This window comes from Anastrepha ludens, chromosome 3 (genome assembly GCF_028408465.1).
Source record: "Anastrepha ludens isolate Willacy chromosome 3, idAnaLude1.1, whole genome shotgun sequence".
Classification (NCBI taxonomy): domain Eukaryota; kingdom Metazoa; phylum Arthropoda; class Insecta; order Diptera; family Tephritidae; genus Anastrepha; species Anastrepha ludens.
Genome location: NC_071499.1, coordinates 67,389,636 through 67,417,257, shown reverse-complemented (window position 1 = coordinate 67,417,257; position 27,622 = coordinate 67,389,636). Strand labels below are relative to the sequence as shown.

General features: G+C 36.3%; 1 protein-coding gene across 1 annotated transcript; it reads left to right on the top strand.

The window, feature by feature from the left end:
• LOC128857541 (piggyBac transposable element-derived protein 2-like) lies at positions 1-27,622 on the top strand. The gene is made up of 5 exons (XM_054093292.1): positions 1-106; positions 158-218; positions 335-459; positions 518-856; positions 27,546-27,622. The coding sequence occupies exons 1-5, from the start codon at positions 1-3 to the stop codon at positions 27,620-27,622; spliced, it is 708 nt and encodes a 235-aa protein (XP_053949267.1).

Genomic DNA, 27,622 nt, shown 5'->3' with positions numbered 1-27,622 from the left:
ATGGATCGTCGACGTTATTTAACCATTGGGGAAATAGAATCCTACATAAATACTTCGAGCAGTGAGGATGAAGGCGAAGTAGTTTCTGCTAATCGAATGAAAATTGGTAAGCCTATTTCGAAAAAAATAACTTCTTTCGTATATATTCCACCAGCAGATGTTGATGCTGTAAGTGACGAAGAACTTATTGACGATAATGAGATGATAACAGAGAGAGAGTTTGTGGAGAGTTGGAGGTCGAACATGAATCAGATGTGGAAGATTTTGCGTCGCCGCCGTCATGCTTAGTTGGAATACCTGATGATGGACCATCCTGTTTTGCAAAAACAACTAGGTACACAGCAGAAAAAGATTTCGGTACACCAAACTGGAAAAAAACCAAACGAATTGATTTTAAATTTGGACCCCCTGACGAATCAGGTGTGGAATCTTTAAAAAGCAATATTGTTGATTCTATGAGTGAGTCTGAATATTTTATTTCTATGATAATTTTTGGCTCATAAAATTTTTCTTTCAGGTGGCAAAACACCATTTAAATTGTTTCTGCAGTTCTTCGGCGAAGAAATAATGGAAATGCTGGTCGTGAATACAAATATGTATGCTCACCAAAATAATATCATAGTGGATATTAGCAAACAACAGATATATCGTTTCATCGGAATTTTGATACTAAGTGGTTATCATAAAGTACCTCACGTTGAACATTATTGGAGTACACAGCAAACACTTGGTATACTTATATTAAAGCAAGCTTTATCACGTAATAACTTCCAGTTGATCAAAAGAATATTTCATCTAATGGACAATAATGGCATTGATGCCACAGACAGATTTGCTAAAGTTCGTCCACTGAATGGTAAGTACATGCAGTTTGGAGTTTTTGAAACGTTTCTGTCAATTGATGAACAAATTATACCATATTTTGGTCAACATTCGTGCAAAATATTTATTCGTAACAAACCAACACGATTACTGCTCCGAGATAAAAAATAAATTATTTGTTGCTCGTTGGCAAGATAATACAGAAGTAACTGTTATTTCTAATTTCAAGTCTGTCGACCCACTAGCCGTCTCACAACGTTGGTGAAAAGCCGAGAAGAAAAAAGTATCTGTTGAACAACCTGGACTTATTCATGACTACAATCAACACATGGGAGGGGTAGACCTACTTGATAATGCCGTACCTAACTATCGCGTTGGTATTCGTGGAAAAAATGGTGGTGGCCGTTATGGACTAATTCAATCAATAGTACCACTGTTAACGCATGGAAAATTCATTGCCTGATTTGTAAGGCAGAAGGAACTCGCCATATGTCTCAAATTTCTTTTAAAACTGAAATTGCAGAATCTTTACTTTTATATTGTGAAAAAGTTTCTGATGAAATAAGTGATTCATCAGACATCGAAGAAGCAGAGAGACCAGTCCATTTACCTCGCATAAATGTTCGTGATCATGTCGTATGGAAACCTTCAGGCAACAAACGTAAAAGATGTCCTATGTGTCACTCACAAACTGTTTATGAATGTAAAAAATGTAATTTGAGATTACATCCAAAATGTTTTGATGAATACCATACAGATTTAGGAAATAAGAAAAAATAATGTTTTTTTAAATATTGCAAAACTATTACATTGTAAACTTAACAAAATACAACTATATTAATAAAGAGAATTCAAAAAAATACCCAACTACAACTCTGCGTAAGTTATATTATTTCTATGAATAAGATCACAGCGTTTCAACCAGCGTTGCGTTTTCGCAACAGTCTGCCCTGGTGCATTCGGAAGACCTATCGGTCTGAAAATTTGTAAAGGTGATCAGGAGTCCTTTAACACCAACCATACAAAATTTCACGCAAATATCTACACGGAATCTATTACCGGTAGAAGATGGGTTAATGATGACCACCAATTATCGATTCGTCGCCGTTCGCAGCAATTGGACCTCTGTTACTCAACAACGTGGAAAATTTTGCGAAAGGGTTTAGGTGTGAAGGCTTTCAAAATACAGCTGGTGCAAGCATTGAAGCTAAACGACCTATCGCAATGCAGAATTTTTGGTGAATGGGCTCTTGGAAAGGTGGCCGAAGATCCACTGTTTTATCGAAAAATTGTGTTCAGCGGCGAAGCTCATTTTTGGATCAATGGGTACGTAAATAAGCAGAATTGTCGATTTTGGAGTGAAGATCAGCCAGATGAAATGCAAGAGCTTCCAATGTATCCAGAAAAGGTCACAGTTTGGTGCGGTTAATGGGCTGGAGGTATCATTGGACCGTAATTCTTCAAAGAATCGTAACGTAACTGTGAATGGTGAGCGCTACCGTGAAATGATATCCAACTTTTTTTTGCCCAAAATGCAGACGGTGCCATATGCCACACAGCACGCGTAACAATGGACTTGTTGAGAGTCGAATTCGGTGATCATTTTATTTCAAGTTCGGGACCTGTCAATTGGCTACCCAGATCGTGCGATATAACGCCTTTAGATTATTTTTTGTGGGGCTATGTTAAAGCTCATGTCTATTCAGACAAGCCTGCTTCAATTAACGCATTGGAAGACAACATTAAAGCATTTATATGTGAGATACCGGCCGAAACATTGGAAAGAGTATGCTAAAAATTTGACTAAGCGGATGGACCATTTGAAGCGCAGTCGCGGTCAACATTTGCATGAAATAATCTTCAAACATTAAAATATATGGACTGTACTATCGATTTGAATAAAAATGTCATGAATTTTTTTGAATTTTACGTGTATTTTTTTGAAAAACTTTCCTATAGCTCTGAAAAAATCACCCTTTAGCAGGAAAACTTGTAGTTTTTCTTTTGGTTTTAATGTAATGCCAGAAACTCGATGGATTGGATTTTAGTCTCGTTTCAATAGAAAACATATATTGCGTTATCTCGGCGATACCTATGAGTCAGCGACCAATTTTACGTAAAAACTAGACGATCTGATGCTTGGATAAAAAAATCTTTAATTATTTGTAAACCAGTTTTAACTGAGAACATTTTGCTTCTCTTACAACAATACCAACAACCTCTGATTTTGTTAAATTGTTTTGCATTTTGAATGTGATAAAATTTTGTTTGAGTTTTAAGTTATAAGCTTGACGAAGGTTATATAAATTACAGTAGTTTTAAACATTTGCGAAAGGCTGCTTCTATTTATGTATGTATGTAGGTATGTGCACACACGTATGTATGCTGCTTCAACACATTTTAATGGCAGTGCTAATATTTTTGCTAATTAAAATGGAGTGAAAGTTGAATTTCGAATTAAAAACAAACAATTCACAACAAACAGCTGAAAATGCTATTATTACCACCAATGCTTGACTTCACTCGATTTACCAAGCGCAAATTTGAAAATTTGCTTACAAAGCGATTGAAAAGTTATAAATTAAATAAATTGAACCAAATAAGCTGGAACAATGCCAATAAATAAATTCTTTGAAGGGCTGGGGTTATATGAGTCTAAATAAAAGCATTTACACATATTCGAAATTTTATCTCTTATTCACACATTTAAACGCCATTGCTCTTCGTTTGCAACAATCCAAAACCAATTTTGCTACGATAATGTCAATAATTGCCAAAATAAACGAATGGATTGCGAGGCGTATGCAATCTCATATTAGATTAAATTTCACAATTTAATCTGAATGTATGCAAACAAAGAAAATTATTCTAATAACCTATGTAAATGTGTATTTGTGTAATATACACTTGTATGTAGTGGTATGCGCATTTCTACGCAGATGTATGAATGTACATACATATTATTAATAAATATTTGCATTGAATGTACATTTGTATAAATTGCAATTTCGCAGTGTTTTCTGATTAAATTTAAAATAAATTGGAAATATTATATTGCTTTGGCCAACTTTTGGATCATTAAAAATATTAATTTAAAATAAACGTTTCTAAGTGAACTGAAACATTTCGGAAATCCTATTCGATGATACGAATTTTCCAAAAATTTAACTAGTAAGTATATCAATATACACATGTATGTACCTACATTCGCAGAGGGATTGGCTGAAGCTAATTTGAAATACGAGCTAAAGCTCAGGAAGCAATTTAGAGAGCTGTGCGTGTACATACATGTATACATAGGTACATGCAGAGCGGCTAACATAACTCACCTGTTATTTGATAAAGTAGAAAAATTGTATTACAAAAAACTCCACTTAATTCTTCGAAATGATAATAGCAGTATAATACCAGGCCGGAGTAATTATTTTGTTTTAATGTTTAACAGAATGAAGTTAACAGAACTGAGTGTAGTAGCAGCAAAGAATTCCATGCTGTTAAGCTGGTGGCGGTGAATTCTATTCTCTCGATGAGTAAATTAATAACAGTTCGGCATCATATTCATAACTGGATCCTCCGACTCTCAAGGAGCGGTTTCGCCCCTTGCAGTAATTTCGTTTGCACTCTTTTGATTTGTAACGATAGTGGTTTTGTTTTTGCGTCTGCAAGAATGACAGGATACAAGATTAGGCAGATTGTGAAGTGAAGAAATGAACGTAGCTGTTGCATGGCGTGAGGGCAAGTACCATAAGTGAGTGAACTAAGAAGAGGAATAAAAGTGAGAAAGGAGAAAGAAACATAATATAATTGAAAATAAAAAAAAGTTTCTTCTTGGACGATATTCGGTATGCAAGGGAGTGGTATTCATCAAACCGTTATACGGTTCTCAGCGAATTCGAAGGAATCAGTGGATTTGCTGAGATAACAGGGATTATGACAACGGTTTGCTTAGGACAGCGATTGGCGAAAAGGGAGATTGCCATTACCTCTGTTACTTCGTTGCCATCTGAACGACGACTGATTGAAAGAGCGTAAGAATACATGGGATATAAGTGGGTACGAACCTCGTGCCATTGCAGCCAAAGTTAATGTCACAATTTTTTTTTTTTTACGTATTCTTATCGAGTGATACTATCAGATTTAAAGAGTACCGAGTAACGATAGCGCAATTTGAGCAACCTTTCGTATTGTCTAAATCGTGGGAGTATGCTGCCACCTTCTGATTGCCTATCTCATTTATATCGGCCAATGTGAGTTGGTTGTGAGTAGAGCCACTTCAAAATTATGTGCGCAGACCATTGATGGCTCTGAGCCTGTGTTGCCCTCTCTAAATCAATTACTTGCAAGTCTCCTGTACGAAATGTCTTCCCCATAATAATACTTCGGGTTTTCGTTTTGGTTCACAGTTCTAAAGCTATTGAAATTGTTTTTTTTTTTACCAATACCTGGTCGGGAGTATTCGAGCAGCGTGAGTCGGGAGTATTCGTGCTCCGTCAACTTGGCAAACATTCCAGTGCTTAGCTACTCAACTCAAACAGACTGGAATCACACGAGACCGTGCAGAGTGTGGCCGTCTTCGAAGTGGCCGTTCGGCCACATGCGTGGTACCGTCAGTCGCGTGCTTATTACTGTCAAGCCATTCTCAATCCCAAAAATGGTGAGGATGATTTTGTCTTGAAAATCGTAATGAGCGACGAGGCGCATTCCACTTAAGCAGTTACTTTAATAAACAAAATCTTCCATTTTGAGCCAATAAAAGCTCAGGTGTGAAGCATGCAGGGCCATTACATCTTCTCAAAGCTACTGTGTGTGATTGGGAGGTATATTTTTCAAGACTTCATCGGCAAGATGGTCACTGTTATTGGCGAATGCCACATGGCTATGATAAAAAACGACCTCTTACTAGCGGAATTAGATGAGCGAGGCTTAGTAAACAGTGGTTTGAACAAGGCGGTAAAACCACACACACAGCACAACCTGCAAGGGATATTGTGAAGAAAGCGTTTCCTGGTCGCGCAAACTGTCGTTTTGGCAATTTGGCATGGCTAGCAAAATCGCCCTATGTAACCATCCCACACTTCTTTCTTTAGGGATACTTGAAATAGCGGACTTATGAAAACAAGCCTCAGACAATCGCAGCCCTTATGGAGAATACTCGACAGAAATGTGAACATTTATTACCAGAAATCTTGCGAAAAGTTATGGAAAAGCCGATATAACGGGCACAAATGTATATCAACCCTACCGGCAGGCACTTGACAGATACCACTTTTTCACTTAATAAAAAAATTATAAAAGCCCTAATAAAGACTTTCATTACCCAAAATCATTTTTTGTTTTTGTTTTATTTATTGAAAAAGTTATTAATTTTGTGCTATCGGCTAATGAAATTTGAATAGGCTTTTGAGACGCGAAAACTGTATTTACTTGAACATATTTCGGTTGGTTTTCCATTTTACGCATTTGCTACACGAGCTCTTTATTAAAAAAAAAAAACCTTAAAATGTGTACCGAAATCGGAAAATATTATTAAAAATTTCCAGCTCATTACATCAAAACTATTCGAATATCATAAACACTTTTTTTGTTTTTTCTTGTTTGTTTTTTTTTGCAACATGCACATGTTTTCTATATTGATATGCTTTTAAAAAGAGGAAGCATGTAGGTAAATGCTATCCACTCCAAATTTAATTAACGAGCAAAATAAATGAATTTAATTAAAACCAATCGGATATGATTTGCACAGAAATTCATTCGAAAAAAATTGAGAAATGCGCGAAGCGATTTTCATACATTGTTTTACATATCACTACTATGCACGCTCTAGCGTTTATGTATGTGAATGCATTTTTCGCAATCAAATTCAGAAATTAAAAAATGTAATATTTGGCATAAAAAAGCGAATTTAAGAGCTTCTGCGCCACAGCGCTTATTATTGTTCATGTCGTATTTGCTATGTAGTTCCCAATTCGTCTCACTATCGCATCCCTATGCCCGATGCTTTCATTCAGGCATACATCTCGATTAATTTTGAGAGCATTGTTTGCTCCTTTCTTCGCTTCTAATGAGTTGCAATTTAATACACAAATTGCAATTTACCAACTTTACTTTTTGTTGCTGCTTTGTGGCACCCTCTCCTTGTTTGTCATTACAAATATAGTTGTTACCGTTGTGAGCACAATGGATATGTACGAGGTCTGCTGCTTTAGTTTTGAGATGGATAGGTACGAATAAATATTTACAAAGGCAAAGGTGTTCTTATTTTTCAAAATATTATTCAAAGCAATAAACCCGAGGACTTTTTTTGTTTTGAGCGATTAGCAAATTATGCAGATTACAACGGGAATTCATATTTTGACAGCCAAAAGTTCATGAAGTTCAGAAGTTATAGAGACAGGGAAGAGGAAGAAACAGTAGAACAGTTCCTCTGCAATTGTCCAGCTTTAGCTAGAGTAGTGCAAGGATGTTAGAAAAATAACATTTTGACTCTCTTACGGAACTACCCTACGCTTCATAAGAGAGTCTAAGCAGTAAGGTGCCCGTGTTAATCAGTGGTACCACAACGGATTTACACTGTCTAAGTGAGTTGGTTACTTTAAGCCGACTACCACAAAAGCTTGTATTAATCCTGGGATTCTAGAAAATCTTCAATATCGAATTAAAAGAAAACAAAACATGTTTGCGAGTCTTACAAAATTTTATTACTACAAAAGATTCTAATTTTCCAGGAAATTCGGTTGCATTTACTTATTAAGACTTTGGACTCTAGAGATTGGATTTACATTTCGGTTAGGAACCATTAGGTTAGGTTAGTCTGGTTGCTTGTTTAACTCAAGGCACAGGGCATTGCATTTGTTTTACCTCTCTTAACTAAGTTGCATAACCGCTTGTATCTTTTAAACTAACTAAACCCTCCAGTGACACATTTTGTTTAAACCGCTTGGATCTTTTTAAGAAGGTAACTAATCCCACCAGTGACACATTTTGCAAATTCCCCAAGTCCTCAAAGAAATAATCGCCAAGATAGTTGGCACGGCTTCATTGAAGTGCAGGACATTCACAGAGGAGGTGTTGTACCGACTAAATTTCTTCTTATCTCCACAGCTCCTGCAGAAGTCATCATGAGGCACACCCATTCTACCCGCTACTGGTGCCAATAGTGCAATGACCCGTTATAACACCTGTGATTAAAATTCAGTTTTGGCCAGTCCGCTTTGGAGACGCTACAGTTAGTACCATGAACCCATAGCGGTACTCACGTTAACGAAACAGGAAGTTTTAAGGAAAAGTGGAAAAATTTACTAAGTCAAACTATGCAAATTTCCTTAAATCGAAATCTTATAATTTATCAGACGCGCTGAAAAAAGAAGTTGAAATATTTTTTTGTGCATAAGTAGAGGTTATTATTTTCAAATGACTAATTACTATCTTTTGGCGGCCGCCGTAGCCGAATGGGTTGGTGCGTGATTACCATTCGGAATGCATAGAGAGAACGTTGGTTCGAATCTTGGTCAAACACCAAAATTAAGAAAAACATTTTTCTAATAGCGGCCGCCCTTCGGCAGGCAATGGCAAACCTCCGAGAGTATTTCTGCCATGAAAAAGCTCGTCATAAAAAAATATTTGCCGTTCGGAGTCGGCTTGAAACTGTAGGCCCCTCCATTTGTGGAACAACATCAATACGCACACCGCAAATAGGAGGAGGAGCTCGGCCAAACACCCGAAAAGGGTGTACGCGCCAATTATATATATATATATAATGACAATCTTTTGAAAGTTCTGCCAAGAAGTGTTGAGGCCGAAAGATAATTTTCATTAGCCAGTTTTATATGCAACAGGATCAGGTCAAGTTAAGTAAACTCCACATTAAATCATACTAATACTCGTAATTAAATTTGTTTTTCTAAAAATTACCTTATTTATATACGATTACTAATGTTGTCTTATTAAACTCGGCCAAAATAAGTAAGCGGTTAACGAGCCATCAAGAAGAAGGAAAAAATCAATTTGTTTGAAGAAGTTTGGTTTTTGTATATTTTTATTTAATGGCTTCCTGGAACATAGTGTTATTTGAATAACATTTAAAAAATTTATTACTTTATGATTTGCCTGAACTAGTAAATACGACTTGTCAAAAAAATATCGGGAATGTCTAAATTTTTTTTCCTGGAATATTGGTACAACTGTCCTCTATAGTGTCGCAGAGTTTGAGCGTAATCTGTCAATTAGCTTGTTTTTGGCATTTAATTATTTCAGTCAACCGCAGGTGTACTCTGCTATTTTCACTGTGGATAAAAATATCGAACAAAGAAATTATCTTAATTTTTTTGTTTTTGAACGGGAATCCGTTTGCGGAATCGTTGATAATGTTGCAAAAAACCTATGGCGAATGTGGTTTATCAAAAACACTGGTCTACGAATGGTATAAGACTTTTGCATAGGGCCAAGAAGTCGTGGAAGATTTGGCCCGATCTGGTCGCCCATCAACGTCTTCAACGAATGAAATAGTCGACAAAGTCAAGGAAATGGAGCTGGAAATCCATCATTTAAGTTATCCACATGAGCCGAGACCCAAAAAACCACGTCACATTCAGTCAAAAGTGAAAGACGTGCTGCTCGTTTTCTTTGATTATCATGGTGTTGTGCACTCGGAGTTCATTCCAAATGATTCTACGGTAAATAGAGAATATTTTATAAAAGTTATGCGATGTTTGAGAGAGAAAGTGCGTAGGAAACGGCCCAATTTGTAGAAAGAAAACTCATGGATCTTGGACCATTATAACGCACTGTCTCACAGGGCTCATATTGTGAACACGTTTTTGGCCAACAACTCGACAAATATCATCGAACAACCAGCGTATTCAGCGGATTTAGCCCTCTGTGATTTCTTCCTTTTCCCAAAACTTTAAATTGCCACTCCGCGGACGCCGCTTTGAGTCGATAGAAGCCATTAAGGAGCTGAAAGAGCTGAAGAAGATCTCTTCAAGCGCGTTTAAAAGGTGCTTTGATGGCTAGACTAATCGTTGGCCTATGCGTATTGATTCGAATGAAGCCTATTTTGAAGGCGACAAAATAAATATTGATGATTAAACAATTATTTGGCGTTTTATTGAACAATTCCCGGTACATTTTTGACAGAATGTATGTGACTTTTATTTAAAATCAATTCATTTAAAATGTTTTTTTTTTAACTTTATGTTCAACCGCTTTCAGTTATTGAGTTTTTACTCTTATAATAAAAAAGTTACGTTCCGCCAAGAGTCCCGAAATCCCGATATTGCTTCCCGGGATACTGAGATCTAAATTTTCCACTAATATTGCCAGCTGTAGTACAATCGCAGTATCGCTTTTTTCTGACACCTCAACTGGTTTTAGGCGACCTTCACGAAAGTGGCCCTGAAGCGAAGTGCGATCACGCGCAAACCTAGCCAAACACGGTGGCTCGAAATGGAGCTTCACCAAATTTGTTATTGGATTGAGCCACGTCGAAAGTCATAGAAAATTATCGCACGAAAATGTTCACGATTTCATTCCATTTTTTTCCCAATATAAATATACAGGTATCAAGTGCATACCTGTAAAAGAACAGAAATAACACTCGCACAATAAATTGCTCTGTGTGCGATTACCATTAATAAATGTCAATCTTTAGGATGCCAAATATTCGCACTGGTGCATGACCATATCTCGAAACTTAAATAGCAAACCTAGTTGTACTCACATATACCATACATATGTATACATGTATGTATGTGCTTACTAGTAAATGTAAGTGCTCATAGTTGTTATTGTATTGCCACTTCTGCTGTTCTTAAATAATCAGGCGAAATAATTAGAAACAATTAAAAGGTAGCAGCAACTCAGCTGAAAGGACCAACATACAAAATGCAACAATAATAACAACAATGAGAGGAGTAACAATGGCAATATAAAGTTAACGCCAGCAACGGCACCCCAAGCAGTAATAACAATAACATATAAATAGGAAATAAAAACAAGAACAGAGGAGAATATTACAACAACAATATTTTATAGCGTATACCAGCTAACTGAATGGACAGATGGACGAACGGGCAACTATGCTGATAGACGAGCTCTACTAATGAAATGAAAATGGAAATGGAGGCATGGAGGGTCGGAGATGATGCCAGAATTGCGCATTTCACAGGACAACAAGCACAACAGTTATGTGTAGTCAGGCACGTGAGCGGGCACCTACATACATATAATATAAGTGTTTGTATGTACACAATGGCTGTTTCGCTGGACCAGCAATAGTGTTGAGTGTGCTCGTATTTATATACATATGAATACATACATATATACATATGTATACATATAGGTAGGTATGTATGGGATGTGTATTTACGAATACATCGGCAACTATGGTAAAGAAGGTTGTGCATATTTATGTATGTATGTTCGCGTGGAATGCATTTGTAAATATGAGTAGATATATGTACTATGAAGAACTTTTGTAGAAGTTGCTTTTACATATCCTTCAAACGTTTGAATAGGTACAGAAAATTAATTGGAATGTATAACAAAATTAAAGTAACTCCGTATATTTCTGTGGCTTTCAAAATAGTAAGTTAATTTTTATTTAAATTTATGTTAGAGAGATATCGCCAATAAAACGACAGGAACGTTGTTCCCCTCTGGCCTCGATACACTGTTTTGCGCGATCTAAAAGCTTTGGGATAGAGTGTTTCAGGTTATTGACAGGAATGTCCTTCAGGATGTCGGTACACGCCTTTTGGATGGCCTCTACGGGAACGTTCTTTTTCATGAACAAATGCAGTTTTCCGATTAGGTAGAAATCACAGGAAGCCATACCAGGAGAATGCGGTCAGTGATTGATGGTTTAAATGAGATTTCTAGTACAAAAAATCAGTCTTAAGAGTGGATCGATGAGATGGTGCATTATCATGCAATAAGCGCCAGCTTTCTCCTTCGCGGTATTCAGAGCGAATTCGACGATGCGATCTAACAAACGCTTCAAAACACCAAGGTAGAAAATTGCATTGACGGGTTGGCTCATTAGCACGAACTCCTTGTGGGCAATTGGCCCAGCTACAATGTTGTGATGGAAGTTCTCGTCTTTTCTCGCTTCCTTAATTTTCTCTGTATGCGTTTTATGAATATTTTTGTTCAATGGAACGCCAATGTCTATGACAATTGGGTGGCGGTGTGCGAAATTCTATATATTACAAATATATCAAGTCTATTTTGAGTTTTTGTGGTATTCGTAACGATTGTTTTGTCATAATAGAGAAGCAGGTTGTTGTCCTCATGTACTGGTTCGTGGCGTCTATCTGTGCGAACATATAGTGCGTCTTCTCACCCTTCCTGCTTGCGGGGCATGAACGGTTCTAACCCGATATAGGCAGAATAAATCATTACTTCGAAGGTTTTTGTTGAGGTATGTGCAAATTAACGCGCTCTAAGAGTAAAGGCGAGTCAACTGTCCCAATAACGAAAACAAAGCAGAGCGAAAGTACACATCTTCTACTTTGTAACCAGTTAAAATTTAATACCGCATAGCTTGAACTGTATGAAATAAGCGGATCAGTGAAGTCTAAAGATCTTAATGCAGAACGAAGAAATTTCTGTTAAATGCATACAAGTCTATTTATGAGGCACTGATAATATAGCCTTCTAATAAAGACGACGTAGTTAAATGGGTTGCTGCGTGACTACCATTCGGAATTCACAGAGAGAACGTAGGTTCGAATCTCGGTGAAATACCAAAATTAAGAAAAACATTTTTCTAATAGCGGTCGCCCCTCGACAGACAATGGCAAACCTCCGAGTGTATTTGTGCTATGAAAAAGCTCCTCATAAAAATTTCTGCCGTTCGGAGTCGGCTTAAAACTGTAGGTCCCTCTATTTGCGGAACAGTATCAAGGCGCACACCACAAATAGGAGGAGGAGCTCGGCCAAACACCCAAAAAAGGTGTACGCGCCAATTATACATACTACATACAATAAAGACGACATACTACGTTTTTCACCGTACGAGTGAAGTAAATAGTGACTTTAAAGCGGATGTTTTTTTTGAATTTGGCGTAATAACCGATTACGCGATTTGGCCAAGTTTAACAATGCGCAACAGTCGTTTCCTTCTCGTGCTAACCGGCTCCATTTGGGCACACAAGCCAAGTTCATCTCCACCAAATTTTTGCAACGGGAGGAGGCCTTCCTCTTCCTCTGCTACCACCAGCTGGTAACGCATCGAATACTTTCAGAACCGGAGCGTTTGTATCCATTCGGACAACATGACCCAGCCAGCGTAGTCGATGGATCTTTATTAGCTGTACTTTGTCTACGTCGCTGTAAAACTCATATTCAACTCATTGTTACATCGCCTACGATACTCGCCGTCACTAAGGTGCAAACGTTCAAAAATCTTCCTGAGAATCTTTCTCTCAAACACGCCTCGTCAGATACTTTAGAGTACGGCAAATATTTGTATGGCACATTTTAATTCCTTATATTCCATTGTTATGAATATTTTTACCGCAAAATGGTCGAAAAGGGCCCGTCTATTGAGGAGTTAGAAGATTAAAATGCCCCTCAAAATATTCTTCGTTGGTTTTTGCATGGAACCGTCGAGCATATCATATATCTAAAATATAAGATGTAAAATATATATATGCCGATTTAGAAAAAGAATGTGCAAAGACATGAAAAATGTTACGCTTTCTAAAATAAAGTTCAGACACTAACTTTCAAATCGCCAATGAACGTAAGTACATATATTTGTTTTGTGCCCTGTCCCAGAATCCAGAATCGTCTGAAACTTGATATTTTGAAAAAACATTTCTTTTTTTTCGTAGTTTCATTTTCCTAAAAAAACTTAAGACAGAAATTCTTCGAAAACTGAAAGCAATACGGAGACAGTATTCAATTGTTAAATTTAGTTAAACAACAGTCCAATGTCAGTGCAGAAAATGTACGAAAGGTCTTAATTGCATTTGCGTCCATACTAAATATGCAAGTATATCTGTACTCGTATATGTATGTGCATATCCAGTGTGTGTTTATAATGATTTGTGTTTTATGGTATTTGGAAAAGTGTGTAGTAATGGGCCTAAGTAAACCAGGCGTGCAACAAAAAAAACAGTATTAACATGTTTTAGTTATACATACTAACAGACACACACACAAATGTACGTATATGTCCAAATAATTTATTATATTCGTCTGGCATAGTTAGTTAGCCTATTATTGTATTTGAAGCTTACGTGGTCACCTACGTGATTAAGGAGTTCAAATACATTGGTGATTCATTGCAGACCTCTTTAATGAAACACCCGTTGAACAGCTAAATGATTGATGATGAATATCGGAACAAAGCTTTGATTAATATTAGTTTTGTATGGACGAAAAAGATTAACTTGACAGCAAAAGTGATATGTCCAGCTTGTGGCTAAGCCTGTGTGAATTGTTCGTCTTATGCACAGTCATATAAAGGATGGATAAACGTTCTATTTAATAATATTGTTTAGTTTGAACATTTAAAATTACTAGGCATTCAATTTGAACAAAGTGCTTATTATTTTTCTCAAATATTCTAAAAATTATTCCAATAAGAATAATAAAACAAACTAATACCGCCTCTCCTAGCCAGCCGACTCGACAAACACATGCCCCCTGAAATACGGATGCTGCGTTCTTTTAGTGTCGAAAGAACTCGTTGTGCGTCGAGTTCTTTAACTTTCCAGCTGCCAAAAAATTTTCATAAGTTAAACAAAAAATGTCCGGTATACAATCGGGAATCATTTATTGATTCAGAATAGTAACGTTTCCTGAACGTTGCAAATCCTTTCTGTTGTTCCAGAAGCGCTAGAATGAGAGTTACAATTTTGGGAATTGAAGTAATTCATTAAAATTACTATTTACTCCAGCCGAAAGCCTCCGATGCTAGCGCTGCACTACTTTTAGTTTGTATAATAATTTTATTGTTATGTAAACCTTTATAAAATAAAATAAATTAAAGTAAAATAAAATACTATTTACTCTAGAAAACACACTAATTTAATTTCAGGCAGAACAAATTGTCTATAAATGAAGTCTTTGAAATGTTTTCCAACACCGACATACATTTGTTCATAAGATTTTAATATTTTATGATAGTAAAACTGTCGTTTATAAAGGGTTTTCCAATAACAGGTGGATTGCGCTATCGAGAGATGATTAACGATTTTTTATGGCCGGAATTGGATGGTATAGATCTGGACAACGTTTATTTTCAACAAGACGGCGCGACGTGCCACACAAGCATCGAAACCATTGATCTTTTACGGGAAAAGTTTCCGGACCGTGTTATCTCTCGAAGAGGTGATCACAAATGACCACCGAGATCTTGTGATTTAACACCTTGTGACCTGTTTTTGGGTGCCACGTCAAAGAGAAGGCCTACGCTAACAACTCAGGGTCGATTCAAAACATCAAAGTTAGAATTCGTCAGGCTATCGAGGACTTAGGGCAGCCAATTAGCCACTTTGCAATTCGGTTATGCAAATTTTCATGAAGAGGATATTGTCCTGTAAGCGTGATCGTGGGGGTAATTTGCCTGATGTTATTTTCCACTATTAACGGCATACCTTCTTCCTTATAATGAAATAAACATCCCATCATTTATATTTAAAAATAGCATTTTTCTTTGAATATCAAAATAACATCTCTGTTTGGAAAACCCATATAAAAGAGCCAAATCGACCCAGGTTAACTATCCTGTGAAACTCTTTAGGCAACCAATTTAACATAATTTACATATGTTTATGCAAGCAGCTTAATAATATTAAGGTGAATCAAAATTTTAAAATTTTTTATTTATGACTGAAATTTTTGTATGTTTTATAAAGGTGGTTTATATTTACTAGATATGTAATATATCACGGATTTAAGTAAATTTATATTAGGGGGAACATAAAATTTTATTTTTTTATTTATAACTTTTAGCATTTTTTTAAATACAATAAAAGTGATTTATGTGTATAAGTAATATTTCATGAATTTAAGTAAATTAATAACATTAGGGTGAACCACAAGTTTCATATTTTTTGTACCTTTTTAAGATAATCAAGTTGGTTTATCGAAACCTATGTGCAAATCGCTTTGATATGTTAAGGTGAACCAAAAGTTGTATATTCTTTATTTATAAATGTTAAAATTTGTTTATATGTTAAGGTAAACTAAAATTTTATTTATGTGTATTTATATTTATTTTAAGTCCAATAAAGGTGATTTATATGCTTATGTAATTTTTCATGAATTTAATTAAGTAAATTATTAGCATTAGGGTGAACCAAAATTTCATATTTTTTGTATATATCGTTTAACATTTTTTAGCTAAAAACGTTGTTTTTTTGTACGTATGAGCAAGTAACTTAGTAATATTAGGGTAAGCTAAAACTTTTATTTATTTTTAGATATTAATAACTCTAAACATTTTTCTGAAATCTAATAAAGGGGATTTATGTGTACATATCTGTAACACATCATGAATTTAAGTAAAAAATATAGCATTAGGGTGCAATAAAAGCTTTATATTTTTTATATACACTTGAAACATTTTTGAAGTAAAAAAATTGTTTATCTATACATATGTGTAATATTAGGGTGAACTATTGTAAAAGTCTTATAATTCTTTATCTATAAATTGTACTAATATTGTTTAGTTAAGCTGGTTTACATTTACATATAAAACATCATGAATTCAATTTAAATAATATTAGGGCCCACCAAAAGCTCTAAATTATTTATTTATAACTATGTTAATTTTTGTTAAATCCAATAAAGTTTGCTGACATAATATATTAGGAATTCAAGTAAATTTTTAATACTAAGGTGAATTCAATTCTTTATATTTTTTTAATTTAACTTTAAAAACTATTTTAAGGCTTATAAACTTAATTAATATGTACATTTAATGAATTATTTTTAGCTTTTTTGCTTCAAACTATTTATTTAAATTTTTTTCTTTGCAAGAAAGAGGGAAAAACAAGGAAATTTCTGCGCCTTACTGGTAATAATGATTTAAGCCAACTAAAATGGAAAAAAATATGCCAAGAAGAAAATGAAGGAACGGTGGCCAAGAATACAGGGCAATGTTATGTCTTTACTTCCCCAACTTAATCGAATGCATGCAGCACTTGAGGGAAAATATCCGGCATTAAACAACCGATAGCGTATACTACTTTATCAGCACAATTCAAAGCTGCACTACGGCAAACAAACCAAGTAGAAGATTAAAAATCTTTACCCAATTAGGGAAAGACGAAATATATTCTGCGTTTTTTTTTTCATTGAGAATAAGAAATGCCACCGTTGAAAGATTTAAAAAAATGCCAAGAGAAAAGCATAGTTTGAATGATTTTTACTTGAAATTCTGAAGCTCGTTCATTGCTGTTTTTTATCTTAAAAGTCTTATACTTATTTACTAAAAGTTCTATTTTTCACTTGTTGGAGTATTAAAGTTTTAATAAAAAATTATAGAAGTTTTATTTTTACTAAACTTTAAAATAAAATAAAAATAACTTATAGTTCACCCTAATATTTGATTTTCCTTTGTGACGTCCTTGTTGGTGGAGAGTTTGAATGTATCAATTGATAGATAAATACTTGAAATAAGCTTGAAATACATTTGGAATAGTAGATAACTTTACAACGCTCCGTTATTTTGCTTCGCATGATCTATTTCCGCTTTCATGAAGATAGATTAAGAAAGACTTTTTCAATGCTGAACAAAAAAAGTTCGTTTTTAATGTAAGAATTGAAAAAATTCCCCAAAGTCTAAAGCTTTATAAAAAGCACAACAAAAAAATTACAGAGTATATTAAATGTTAATTAACTACAAAACTGTACAAATAAATGTAAACCCGAATACCAAGCAACTGAATTTTTCGAATGTAGTTTGCATACAAAAATTTTAATTAAAAACAAAACTTTTGCGAATGTTATTGCTCACTTAATTGTGCAAATAAATGAACAAATATATTTTGTTTACTTACATTTTAATGCAATGTGAAAAATGTTGCATGTATTTATATTCAGAAAACCACAGAGAGTGTATTAAAATGTTTTGCTCTGCATTGGCCTGAGCATTTAAAAACCAGGTATGCGTTTTTACAACAGTTTTTATTTGAGCAAAACCACAAAGCAACCCTTATTTAATGTTTCTCTGAATTTCTATTGACCACAATATTAATTCGGAGTCGAATAAAATGCACTACCCCAACACATAGGCACACACACATATCAGTAAAGGGGACACTTTATGTGCAGGGTAGACAGTTTTAAAATATTTTTAGTTGAATATAATTTTAAAATTACTTGGTTTCTAATGTTACGTATGAAACGTGATGTCGGCCAGGTAGCCGCATAGGGCCGTGACACAATGAGATAAGATTTTTTCTGGTGCTATGTCGCCAATTTCGTTTCTTCAAGTATCCAACGGGGATGGAATTAAACTTCGTCTGATCTTTGGTTCGTGAATGCTAGTCAAAAGCACCACTGATTAACTTAGAGGGAGAGAAGGGGCAGAGAGGAAGAGGAAAGTGCTAGCTTAGCTTTGGGATGAGCTCTCTTTTTATTTTATATTATTTATTTGAATTTCAAAGCTTTTCAGCGAATACCAATATGTTACAAGTTACTGCTTTTACATTAATTACGCCTTGTGGCTCGTGAGAGGCGTATGTAGGACGAAGCCATGGAGATCATAAAAGTTAAACAGATCAACCGAATCGTCTGCAATTTTAATATGTGGTGAACATGAAATGGCTACCGCCCGTACAAGAATCACATTATTATTTCAATTATTTCATTTTTTTTTATTAAACAAAAACTCGATTTTTAGGATGTCAAATTCAAAACCGCCCCATTTTGAGAATTTTTTTTTATTCTAGTATGGGACATAGCTCATACAGTCATACTGATTAATAATTTTTTGGTTTTTGTGTTTCAGATAAATAGAAGATCCAAAATGGACAATAACGTCCAGGTCAAATTTTTCGGGAGGGTCAACTTCAGCGCCATTTTTTAAATTATTAAAATCAAATATTCATTTTTATGTAAAAGAAGTTAAATAGAAAGCCTAAAAAGTTTAAATATTTTTATTAATTTTTTTTATTGTAAAAAAAAATTCCTGAAAATACCCTAAATTTTCTAGCTCTAGACCACCGGGACCTCTTTAATTCGCAACTATCCCAAGAATTTAGTGCAACTAATGCGGATTGACAACTAGACTAAATTTTCATAATATAAGCGGATTAGAGGAATTTTCCATTGTAAAATTGCCGAAAAATGGCAGTTAATATCTATTGTGAGTGAAAAATATTGAACATTTTAGAGAGAAAAACAAGAAAGACTGGATCTAATGCTAGGCCAACCTAAAACTTAATTGTTTTGATATTTCGGACCAGTTTGCGAAATTGCAATTTAAGATTTTTTTAATAAATAATTATTTCTTAATATCAGTGTAGCTAACACCTGTATTTGTTGCCTGCCATCCATCTTTACTGACAAAACTATCCAATAAGCAAATCAGCCGATCACTAATGCGCGTAACAATCGCCTGCCACACTACAATTATAATCAGAATTAACTGCGCCGCTAATCCCGATGAACACCCCTGCCTGCCTTAGATTAACACTCTTTCAATCAATCTTTCCTAAAATACATCTCCACTTTCTATCCTGAGCAAACCTAGTGACTCTCATGTAAATATCTTTTACAAATTGTTTAGCAGACTAAATTAAATAATGTATTTACACTCACTTTTCTACTTGGGTACTAATTATGAATTAATATTAAAATCAAGTTTATAAAAGTCTGTTAGTCCTGTAAGCTCGAAAGCCGATAGTCTTAGTTGCTCGTGCGTTATGAAGTTTATTGCGAATTAATTTATACTAAATAATAAATATTAATTAAATTAATAATAATATTAATAACTTGTGGTTTTGTGCTTGACTAAATAAATAAAAAATAAAATATGATTTTTGAAGTAAGAGATTTTCCAAGTTTAACACGAGTCAATACCAGATTTTGTTCAAACCGCAGTACAATAGAGTACATACTTACACTAACTGTGTTATAACTAAATTCAAAAATTATTATATATACATAGTACGATTTTAGGTATATGTATCCATACCCTACATATGTACATACAAGTATATGCATGCACGCCAATATTTTGATAAACTATTTATTGTCCAATTAATTGCAATAAATCCTTATTCGATATAATTTTATTGGTCTCCACTCTCCTCATTCATTCTACTTCAGTTTATTTTAGTAATTGCTCTAAAACTATCAGTACCATTACTCTATTTCTTCCACTCAACCTCACCGCACGTTTCCTGTCATCCACTTAATTGGCTACGTGTGGTTGGAATTATGGAGTGAAGAAATATTGCGGTGAGCGAACTAGACGAGTCCGCAGACAACACTTCCGCAGGAAGTAAGTGGAAAGGGCGAAAACTGTTAAACTAATGCAATTTGTTAAGCCATACACGACAGCTTCTATGCTTGGCAATGTACATATGTATGTGCATACGTATTTTTATATGGACTGTGACCCGTTCTCGCACGTTTGTCTGCACATATGTATGTATTATATATGTATATGCTCTATCATATCATTTCAATCCCATTTTCTATTGCCAGTACAATTCTTCGAATCTTAGTTAGTTGATTACTCAATTAGGCAAATTAAAATGATTGTTTTGTGCCATGTAGGAGCCTTGGCCAGCAAATATACGAATAGATATGCACGTCTTTAAGCAAATATATAAGTTCACTTAGGTAATTTTCGAGTGGCTTGCACAAAATAGAGAAAAGAGAAGTATCGAGAAAAAGAAAAAGAAGAAGAGAAAGGCAAAGGAAAAGAAAAAGAAAAGGGCAAAGAAAAAAAGCGGTAAATTGACTTATGTGGCTGGATTCCGCATCTAAGATATTTTCATGTGAGTTAATGAAGTAGTTCTACAGTTCTTTAGTTTGCACTTTAATTAGTCCAAAGTAACCAGATTTCAGGAAGGAAACAGCTCAATCTGACGAACTGTTGCGTGAAGAAATGAGAAACCATCAAATGCAACACACTTATGTCAGCCCTTGATCCAGCTCTCGAAACATTTCTGGCACTCCATTTTCAGTGTGGGCATCAGTCTTCGATTTTTCCAGTACTTGCTTTCGACTGTTATAATATCGAAGAGGATCCCCGTAGCTGCTTTGACTCGATCAAACAGAAAAAATTGCAGCGAGCCATATCAGGTGTATCCGATGGCTGTTGGATGGTATTCCTTCCGTTATGGGTCAAAATTCACGGATAATGATGGCTCTGAGCGACGATGTGTTATCAAGGTCCAAAATTCACGAGTTGTCTTCCCACAAATTCTTTTTTTTTGCGAATCGCTTTAGGGAAATGTCTCTATGCCCAAATGAAAGTCCTGTCCGACCTTCAATAAAAAATGTGTTGTGTACAAAACCGTTGTTATCGATATAAACTACAAACTTCGCTTTCTTTTTGGTTGAAACAGAATTGATCTTTTTGTTCGTGGTCTATTCGGAGCTCTCTACTCACTTGCCTGATATCTGGAATGCGTGTCGTACTCATAAACCCACATCTCGTCTCCTGTGCTGATGCGCTTGATGAATGTAGGGTGGTATTCTAGCTTGGAAATCGTGTATTTAGAGCTATCAACGCGGTCCCTTTTTTGCATGAAATTCAGGTCCTTTTGGACCAACCAAAACATTAACTACAATGTCGAGAACGAACCTATAATCAATGTTCCCAGCTCGCTGATGGTTAATTTGCGATTACTGATCAACTTTTCTTTCACTTTATTTATGTTTTCATCACTTTTTGATACCGATGGCCTGCCAATACGTTCGTCATCGTGGATGGACTCACGATCTCTTCTGAAGCGTTCATGCCCTTCGGAAACGGTTGTATTCTTTAGAGTATCATTACCGAAACAGTTTCCTAACATTTCTAGGGTCTACCCAACATTGAATGAATTTTTAACGCAAAATTTAATAAAAACTCGTTGTTACAAACTCAAACCAATTTTTAAAGCTGTATAAAATCTAAAACATGTCCAGAGGTAGATTTAATAATTCTTCGAGGAACGCTAGAAGAGGTAATTAAGGATTTTAGCCTTCATAGGAACGCGGAGGCGGCCATCGTAGCCGAGTGGGTTGATGAGTGACAATCATTCGGAAGTACATAGGTTCGAAGTCTCGGGCACGAAACACCAAATAATGGAAAAAATGTTTTCTAATGGCGGTCGCCTCTTGGCAGGCCATTGCAAAGCCGCATGTATTTCAGCCATGAAAAAAGCTCACCAAGGAGTCGGACGTGTTTGGCCGAACGAACTCATATTTTGTACGACACTGGGTTAAACGCTTTCGAAAAGTCCATATATATCATACTTTAATATATGCAATTAACTTCAGATCCATCTAAAATTGAGTTTAGTAGAATTCCCTAGCCAGATACATACGAAATTGCGCAAGGTTCGGAAACTAATTAGCAAAAATAAGACAAGTTATAAAATATAATATTTTCGCTCTATATTTCTCTTCGAACAGTTTGGAGATAGTCAACAGCTTTGAAATAAACGCCAGTTTCCAGTTGTCTATAGCCCGTAGTAATGATTTTTTAAATAAAAATTTAAAATAATTACTGGAGTTGACAACTTTAGACTTGATATTCCATCTGAAGATATGCACAAATTTCGAAATTTTATTGACGTAGATTGACCAAGTGTACAATAAGTCTCAGAGTCATCAGTAGAGCTTTAGTCCATAATAATTGGACCATATTTTTTTGAAAATCGTCGTGGGGAAGCAATTTCTGTGGACATTGTCACTCATCGCGCATGCTGGATTATTAGTTTCTGCCATTAATAGGAAAGCATCTTTCCTGCAGTACACACATGTTTTCAGTACGGTGGCACAAATCCGCACTGCGTGATTTCTTGAGTGACAGTCTCAGTGCTAAAAGAAATTATCGACGGCGAGGTTAACGGCATCCCGACATCACTTTTCCAGCAAGTCGCACGAAGTACGGAAGCCGCCAGATTCCAAGAGTTTGAAACCAAAAGTGTTGACTTGCGCTGTAAGGTAGGGAAGCCACTTAAGGTTAATAACCAGGTTGATATTATGTTTGAGTCAACAGAAAACTGGTCCGCTGTTTACAATGTATCATAGCAAATAAAATCAGCACAAAGTTGCGATGCTCAGTGCGTCTCCCCACATTTTCGTAGAAAGGCAATAGGCCGCGCTCCTTCAGAGCAAACAGAACAGCGCAAGGTTGGGTTTTTAGTGCGGTAAGCCGGAAGCCGCCGTAGCCGAATGGGTTGGTGCGTGATTACCATTCGGAATTCTCAGAGAGATCGTTGGTTGGAATCTCGGTGAAAGCAAAATTAATAAAAACATTTTTCTAATAGCGGTCGCCCCTCATAAAAATATCTGCCGTTCGGAGTCGGCTTGAAACTGTAGGTCTCTCCATTTGTGGAACAACATCAAGGCGCACACCACAAATAGGAGGAGGAGCTCGGCCAAGCACCTAACAGAAGTGTACGCGCCAATTATTTATTTATTTTAAGCCGGAAGGCAAGTCCCACATTTCGGCTTTCAATGCTTTGTGCCACCTCTACAACAAAAAATAAAACAAATTAGGTTTACAAGAGTGTGTTCGACGTAACAGTCAGTATTTACTTGGCTTAGTAATATTTCTAATTCTTTTTCAATTTAGCTTTTACTTCTGCCATCGGACATCCTGCATCATTGTTTGACTGCTAAACACTAGAATATGCATATCCCGATTTATATGCCTCATTTGAAAATAACGCTCCCAGTGCCCACACCTTCTTATGTATAGTGGAATCGTCCCTGCGGAGGCCAACGTTTCTCATTCGATAAGCTTAGCCTTTTTAGTAACTGCGATAGTTGAATTAGGTGCAGCTTTAGTGGCCTTAGGCGCCTGCGTTATGGATGTTTCTCTCTCCTCAGGCTTTTTCCTCTTTGATACACAACGTACCTGAACAGCCTTCAGACAATCAATTATACATTTGTACAAACCTTTTCATTCACATGCTAATATTACTTGCATACATACATATGTGCATATGTAGATATGTATGAGTGCACTCATGCCACTCCATTTGACTTTCTTGATCTCATGAGTAAAGTTAAGTTTATCTTATAACTGCTCCCAGAAGATAAATTAATTTATTGCTTGGTAATTTGGGAAAACTTGTTCCTTTAAATTATACAAGTTGTACACAAAGCATACACGTGTATGTAAGTAGCATAAACAAGTAAATTAGGCGTGGCGCTATTGTTGATTGTAAGAATTATTAGCCACCATGTCTCTAAAGAATGAAAGACACAGAAAAAAATTAAATTCTTGGCAAACCAATTAAAATAATTCGAATTAGTCTTTTTCCGACTCAGTACAGCAGCTCGAATGGTTTGAAAGTATTTCCAAATAAATGTTTGATTTTAGTTCATCGGCTGGGTTGCCTCTCAGGTTATCGGTTCATATGAAATTTTTTTTTAATCATCTGCAACTGCATTTTCCGGGCACCTACTTACAAGTCACTTGGAAACTGACACAGGAAACGGTGGCGAAATTCCAAACGCTCCAAAATGGGCAGTGAAGAAAAATCGTATGCTCCCAGCAACTCTCTACAAGGAAATCCTACAGACTTCCAAACTACCGCAACATTTATCAAGCTGAGATCTACGTAATTAGAGTGGCTTAGTAAGGTCTAGCAGAAAACGTATATAAGAATGTCGAAAGTTTTTACAATAACAGCAGGGCGTAATTCGTTTTCGGTATTGTGGAAAAGTGGTGTTTCCATAAATGAAAAACTAGACGAGTGTGCGGAGAAAGTGCCGTCTGGGGCACGGTGTACAAAATCGAATCCAAGCACGCATATAAACATTCTGAGTTTCTTGTGGTTGAAGTAACCTGAATACTCACAGATTACTTATGGGCTCATCAACTCCCAACGTAGAAACGAGAGCCTTGTACTTCGAAAAATACGACTTAGGTTTGGGGGGAGCCCCCTGGATTGATTAGACATAGAAACTGATTAGATTTACTATCCAGCCTAAACAAACCTAACATCAGCTTACCTAGGTTAGGTTAGAATAAATTGACTCCTCGCACCACTGGTACAAATTATCAAAATTCGCCCGTTGTGAATGTGCTTTGGATATCAGGTTGACGTTCGTTTAACCGCTTCGAGCTACTTATGGAATTTTTCAGATGTGCGGTATTTAAACCGACAATATCCTACCAACACCCGACAAGAGAAGGGCAGCTGAGATGATTCCACCTCATCCTCGAGACAGCTTCTGCAGAAAGGACTTGAAGCCATCCCAAGTCTGACCGCAAGGACAACTAACGAACAATATCCGGTAAATATACCTAACAAATTCGAGAGTTGCGGCTTTGTTAGCCTAAGAAGTTCCCTCGAGTGCCCCCGACCTACCTGTGGCCAGAAGGATCTTGCGACTTTGCACGTTTGCACAATAGCTGGCGGCTGCAATCGAGAAAGAAGCCAGTTATTCCCCGACTAATTTCGAACGCACAAGCAATGAGCCGAAGGTCATAATTGCCACTTGGCTGTCGAAATAAAAAGGGCTATTTATTGGGCCTATTTTTCGGCTTTAACAAAAATAATATAAAACAGGAAACCAAAAAAATGGATCCAAACAAAAATCAGGGAACACTGAAATGACACAAGCGGCCTTAATAAGTCCAAAGGGTTTTTGAACTACAAAGCAAATGGAGCAAAATCTGCTCTAATCCTAGATAAAAAGGGCCTCAGATTACTCTGTGAAGAACTTACAGGTCACTTTGCCTGTAATAAACACTGTAACACAATTGGGTTATCTAGTACAAGACCATGCAGGTTCAGCAGTGATGAAGAGGGGTCTATGGAACACAACAGTGTGCTGGGGTTCGTACCTACTAGAGGAGGAAGACCTACAATTGCTGCCTCCTAAGGAGGTGATTCGATTCCTCGGTATAATTAAGTAATTAGGGGCGCACAATAGATCAATCTAGTCGCAGTGCATAAAGGCCTTAGCCCAACCCGTATAACCATTACCACTACCATTATAATATCATAATTACGGAAGTAAGTAACCACTGCTTCCTTAATTGCGGCTACCTGCGCTTGGAAAACACTATAGTGTTCCGTAAGCCTAAATTTGAGCTTAATAGGGAGCTCCTCGCAGAATACCCACCAAATCTTCCGTCACACTTCGAGCCATCCACAAACTTGTGTGCTATGCCCTGTTCAGCTTACCTAACTTTACCCAACTTTCCCTTAACTAACCTAACTTATCACGTTCTTTAAATACACAATTCTATTGATTTCTTTGTCACAAATTTAAGCTATGAATGCATGTCAAAGGTGATTACATATAATAAAAATGGCATAAAGGCAGCTCAGTAGATGCATAGTAATTGCGCTTGTTCTTGTGACTGTTATCTCTCACTTTTCGTCATTTCGATTTATTTATCATTTTGGCGCACTGCTACAGTTCAAAACAAACTTTGCTGCTTACTCACCAAAGACAAGGGGAAAAAACAAAAAAAAACGTAAAAACTTTGACATTAATAAACAACTTTAAAATGCCGACTTTTCTAAATAAAATGTTGAGATTGTCAAGAAACTACGGAAACAAGAGCAACTATTTTTAAAACTTTACCAAATTCGATGGAGCCGTGTAGGTGTGTGCACACTACACATACACATGTAAACATTTGTAAGTATGTACGAGTAGGTAGTCACTACATACCAGTATAAAACAGTAAATTTTTTAAAGGAACAAGCACAACTATGAACGCCAGCAACTATGAACGCCAGCTGCATCGAGCACACATTCACACTCACACCGTAGCAAAGATAAACGACTACAAAATTTTTACAGGCATCAGCATTCAGTTTGAAAACATGCACATGCTCTCCGCTCCCCTCTCTCGGGCACCCGTGTAAATTTCCTGTCCCACTTTGCACCCTCGCTGCTACTCCGGTGTTTTCGCACTTTGCTCTTTGGTTGCAGGTGTTGGTTGCAGGCGTCACAGCAGTTCACATTCAATTGTGAAAATTATTTGTTTGGTGGGGTGAAGTTATGTGCGCAAGTGTGTGTGTGTGTGTGGGCCGAGTGTAGGTGATGTAAGTGCTGGTTTACCGTTGTACTCAGGTGCCACCTCAAATTTATGCCACTAAATTTGAACTTTCCGCCAACTACTGCATACAGCGCGGGGTACATGGGAACTTCTTCTCGTAAATATAAGTGCATGTGAAGGCATGTGCTGGGCACTGGCGGTACCGGAAGGGGCTTAGTTCAAGTATTGAAAATATCGGCCAATGACAAAATTTCATGCCATATAAGAATTTCCCTAAAATATACAAATACCAAATCCGCGTAGAAGTAAGAAAATATTCGAAATGTAAGCACCTATATATCCATAGCTAAAATCTAGTTTTTTCTAGTAAAATGAATGAGCCGCCAGTGTTTTAGATACCAGCGTAACTTTTTGTTATGTAAGTTCTGCCAAAACATGCGAAAAAAACTGCATAGCTGCACCCAACCCGTGACTTTTAACTTTACAGCCTATGCATACACATATACGCGCATAGATACGTGTTTACTGCAAATGTTTTCCAATCTCTCCAACATTTTCTCCGCAGTCGCCTGGGAAAACACGCCAAAAACCATTATGGGCACAGAAGGTCCAAAACCTGTAGCGCTTGTGGCGGACCACTGA

What these genes read in the sequence shown, in the direction of transcription:
- LOC128857541 (XM_054093292.1), top strand. Translation starts at nt 1, where the DNA reads ATGGATCGTCGACGTTATTTAACCATTGGGGAAATAGAATCCTACATA. An exon ending in GAGATGATAACAGAGAGAGA is followed by an intron (nt 219 to 334) that starts GTTTGTGGAGAG and finishes AAAAACAACTAG; the next exon opens with GTACACAGCAGAAAAAGATT. An exon ending in TAAAGTTCGTCCACTGAATG is followed by an intron (nt 857 to 27,545) that starts GTAAGTACATGC and finishes TTTTCTCCGCAG; the next exon opens with TCGCCTGGGAAAACACGCCA.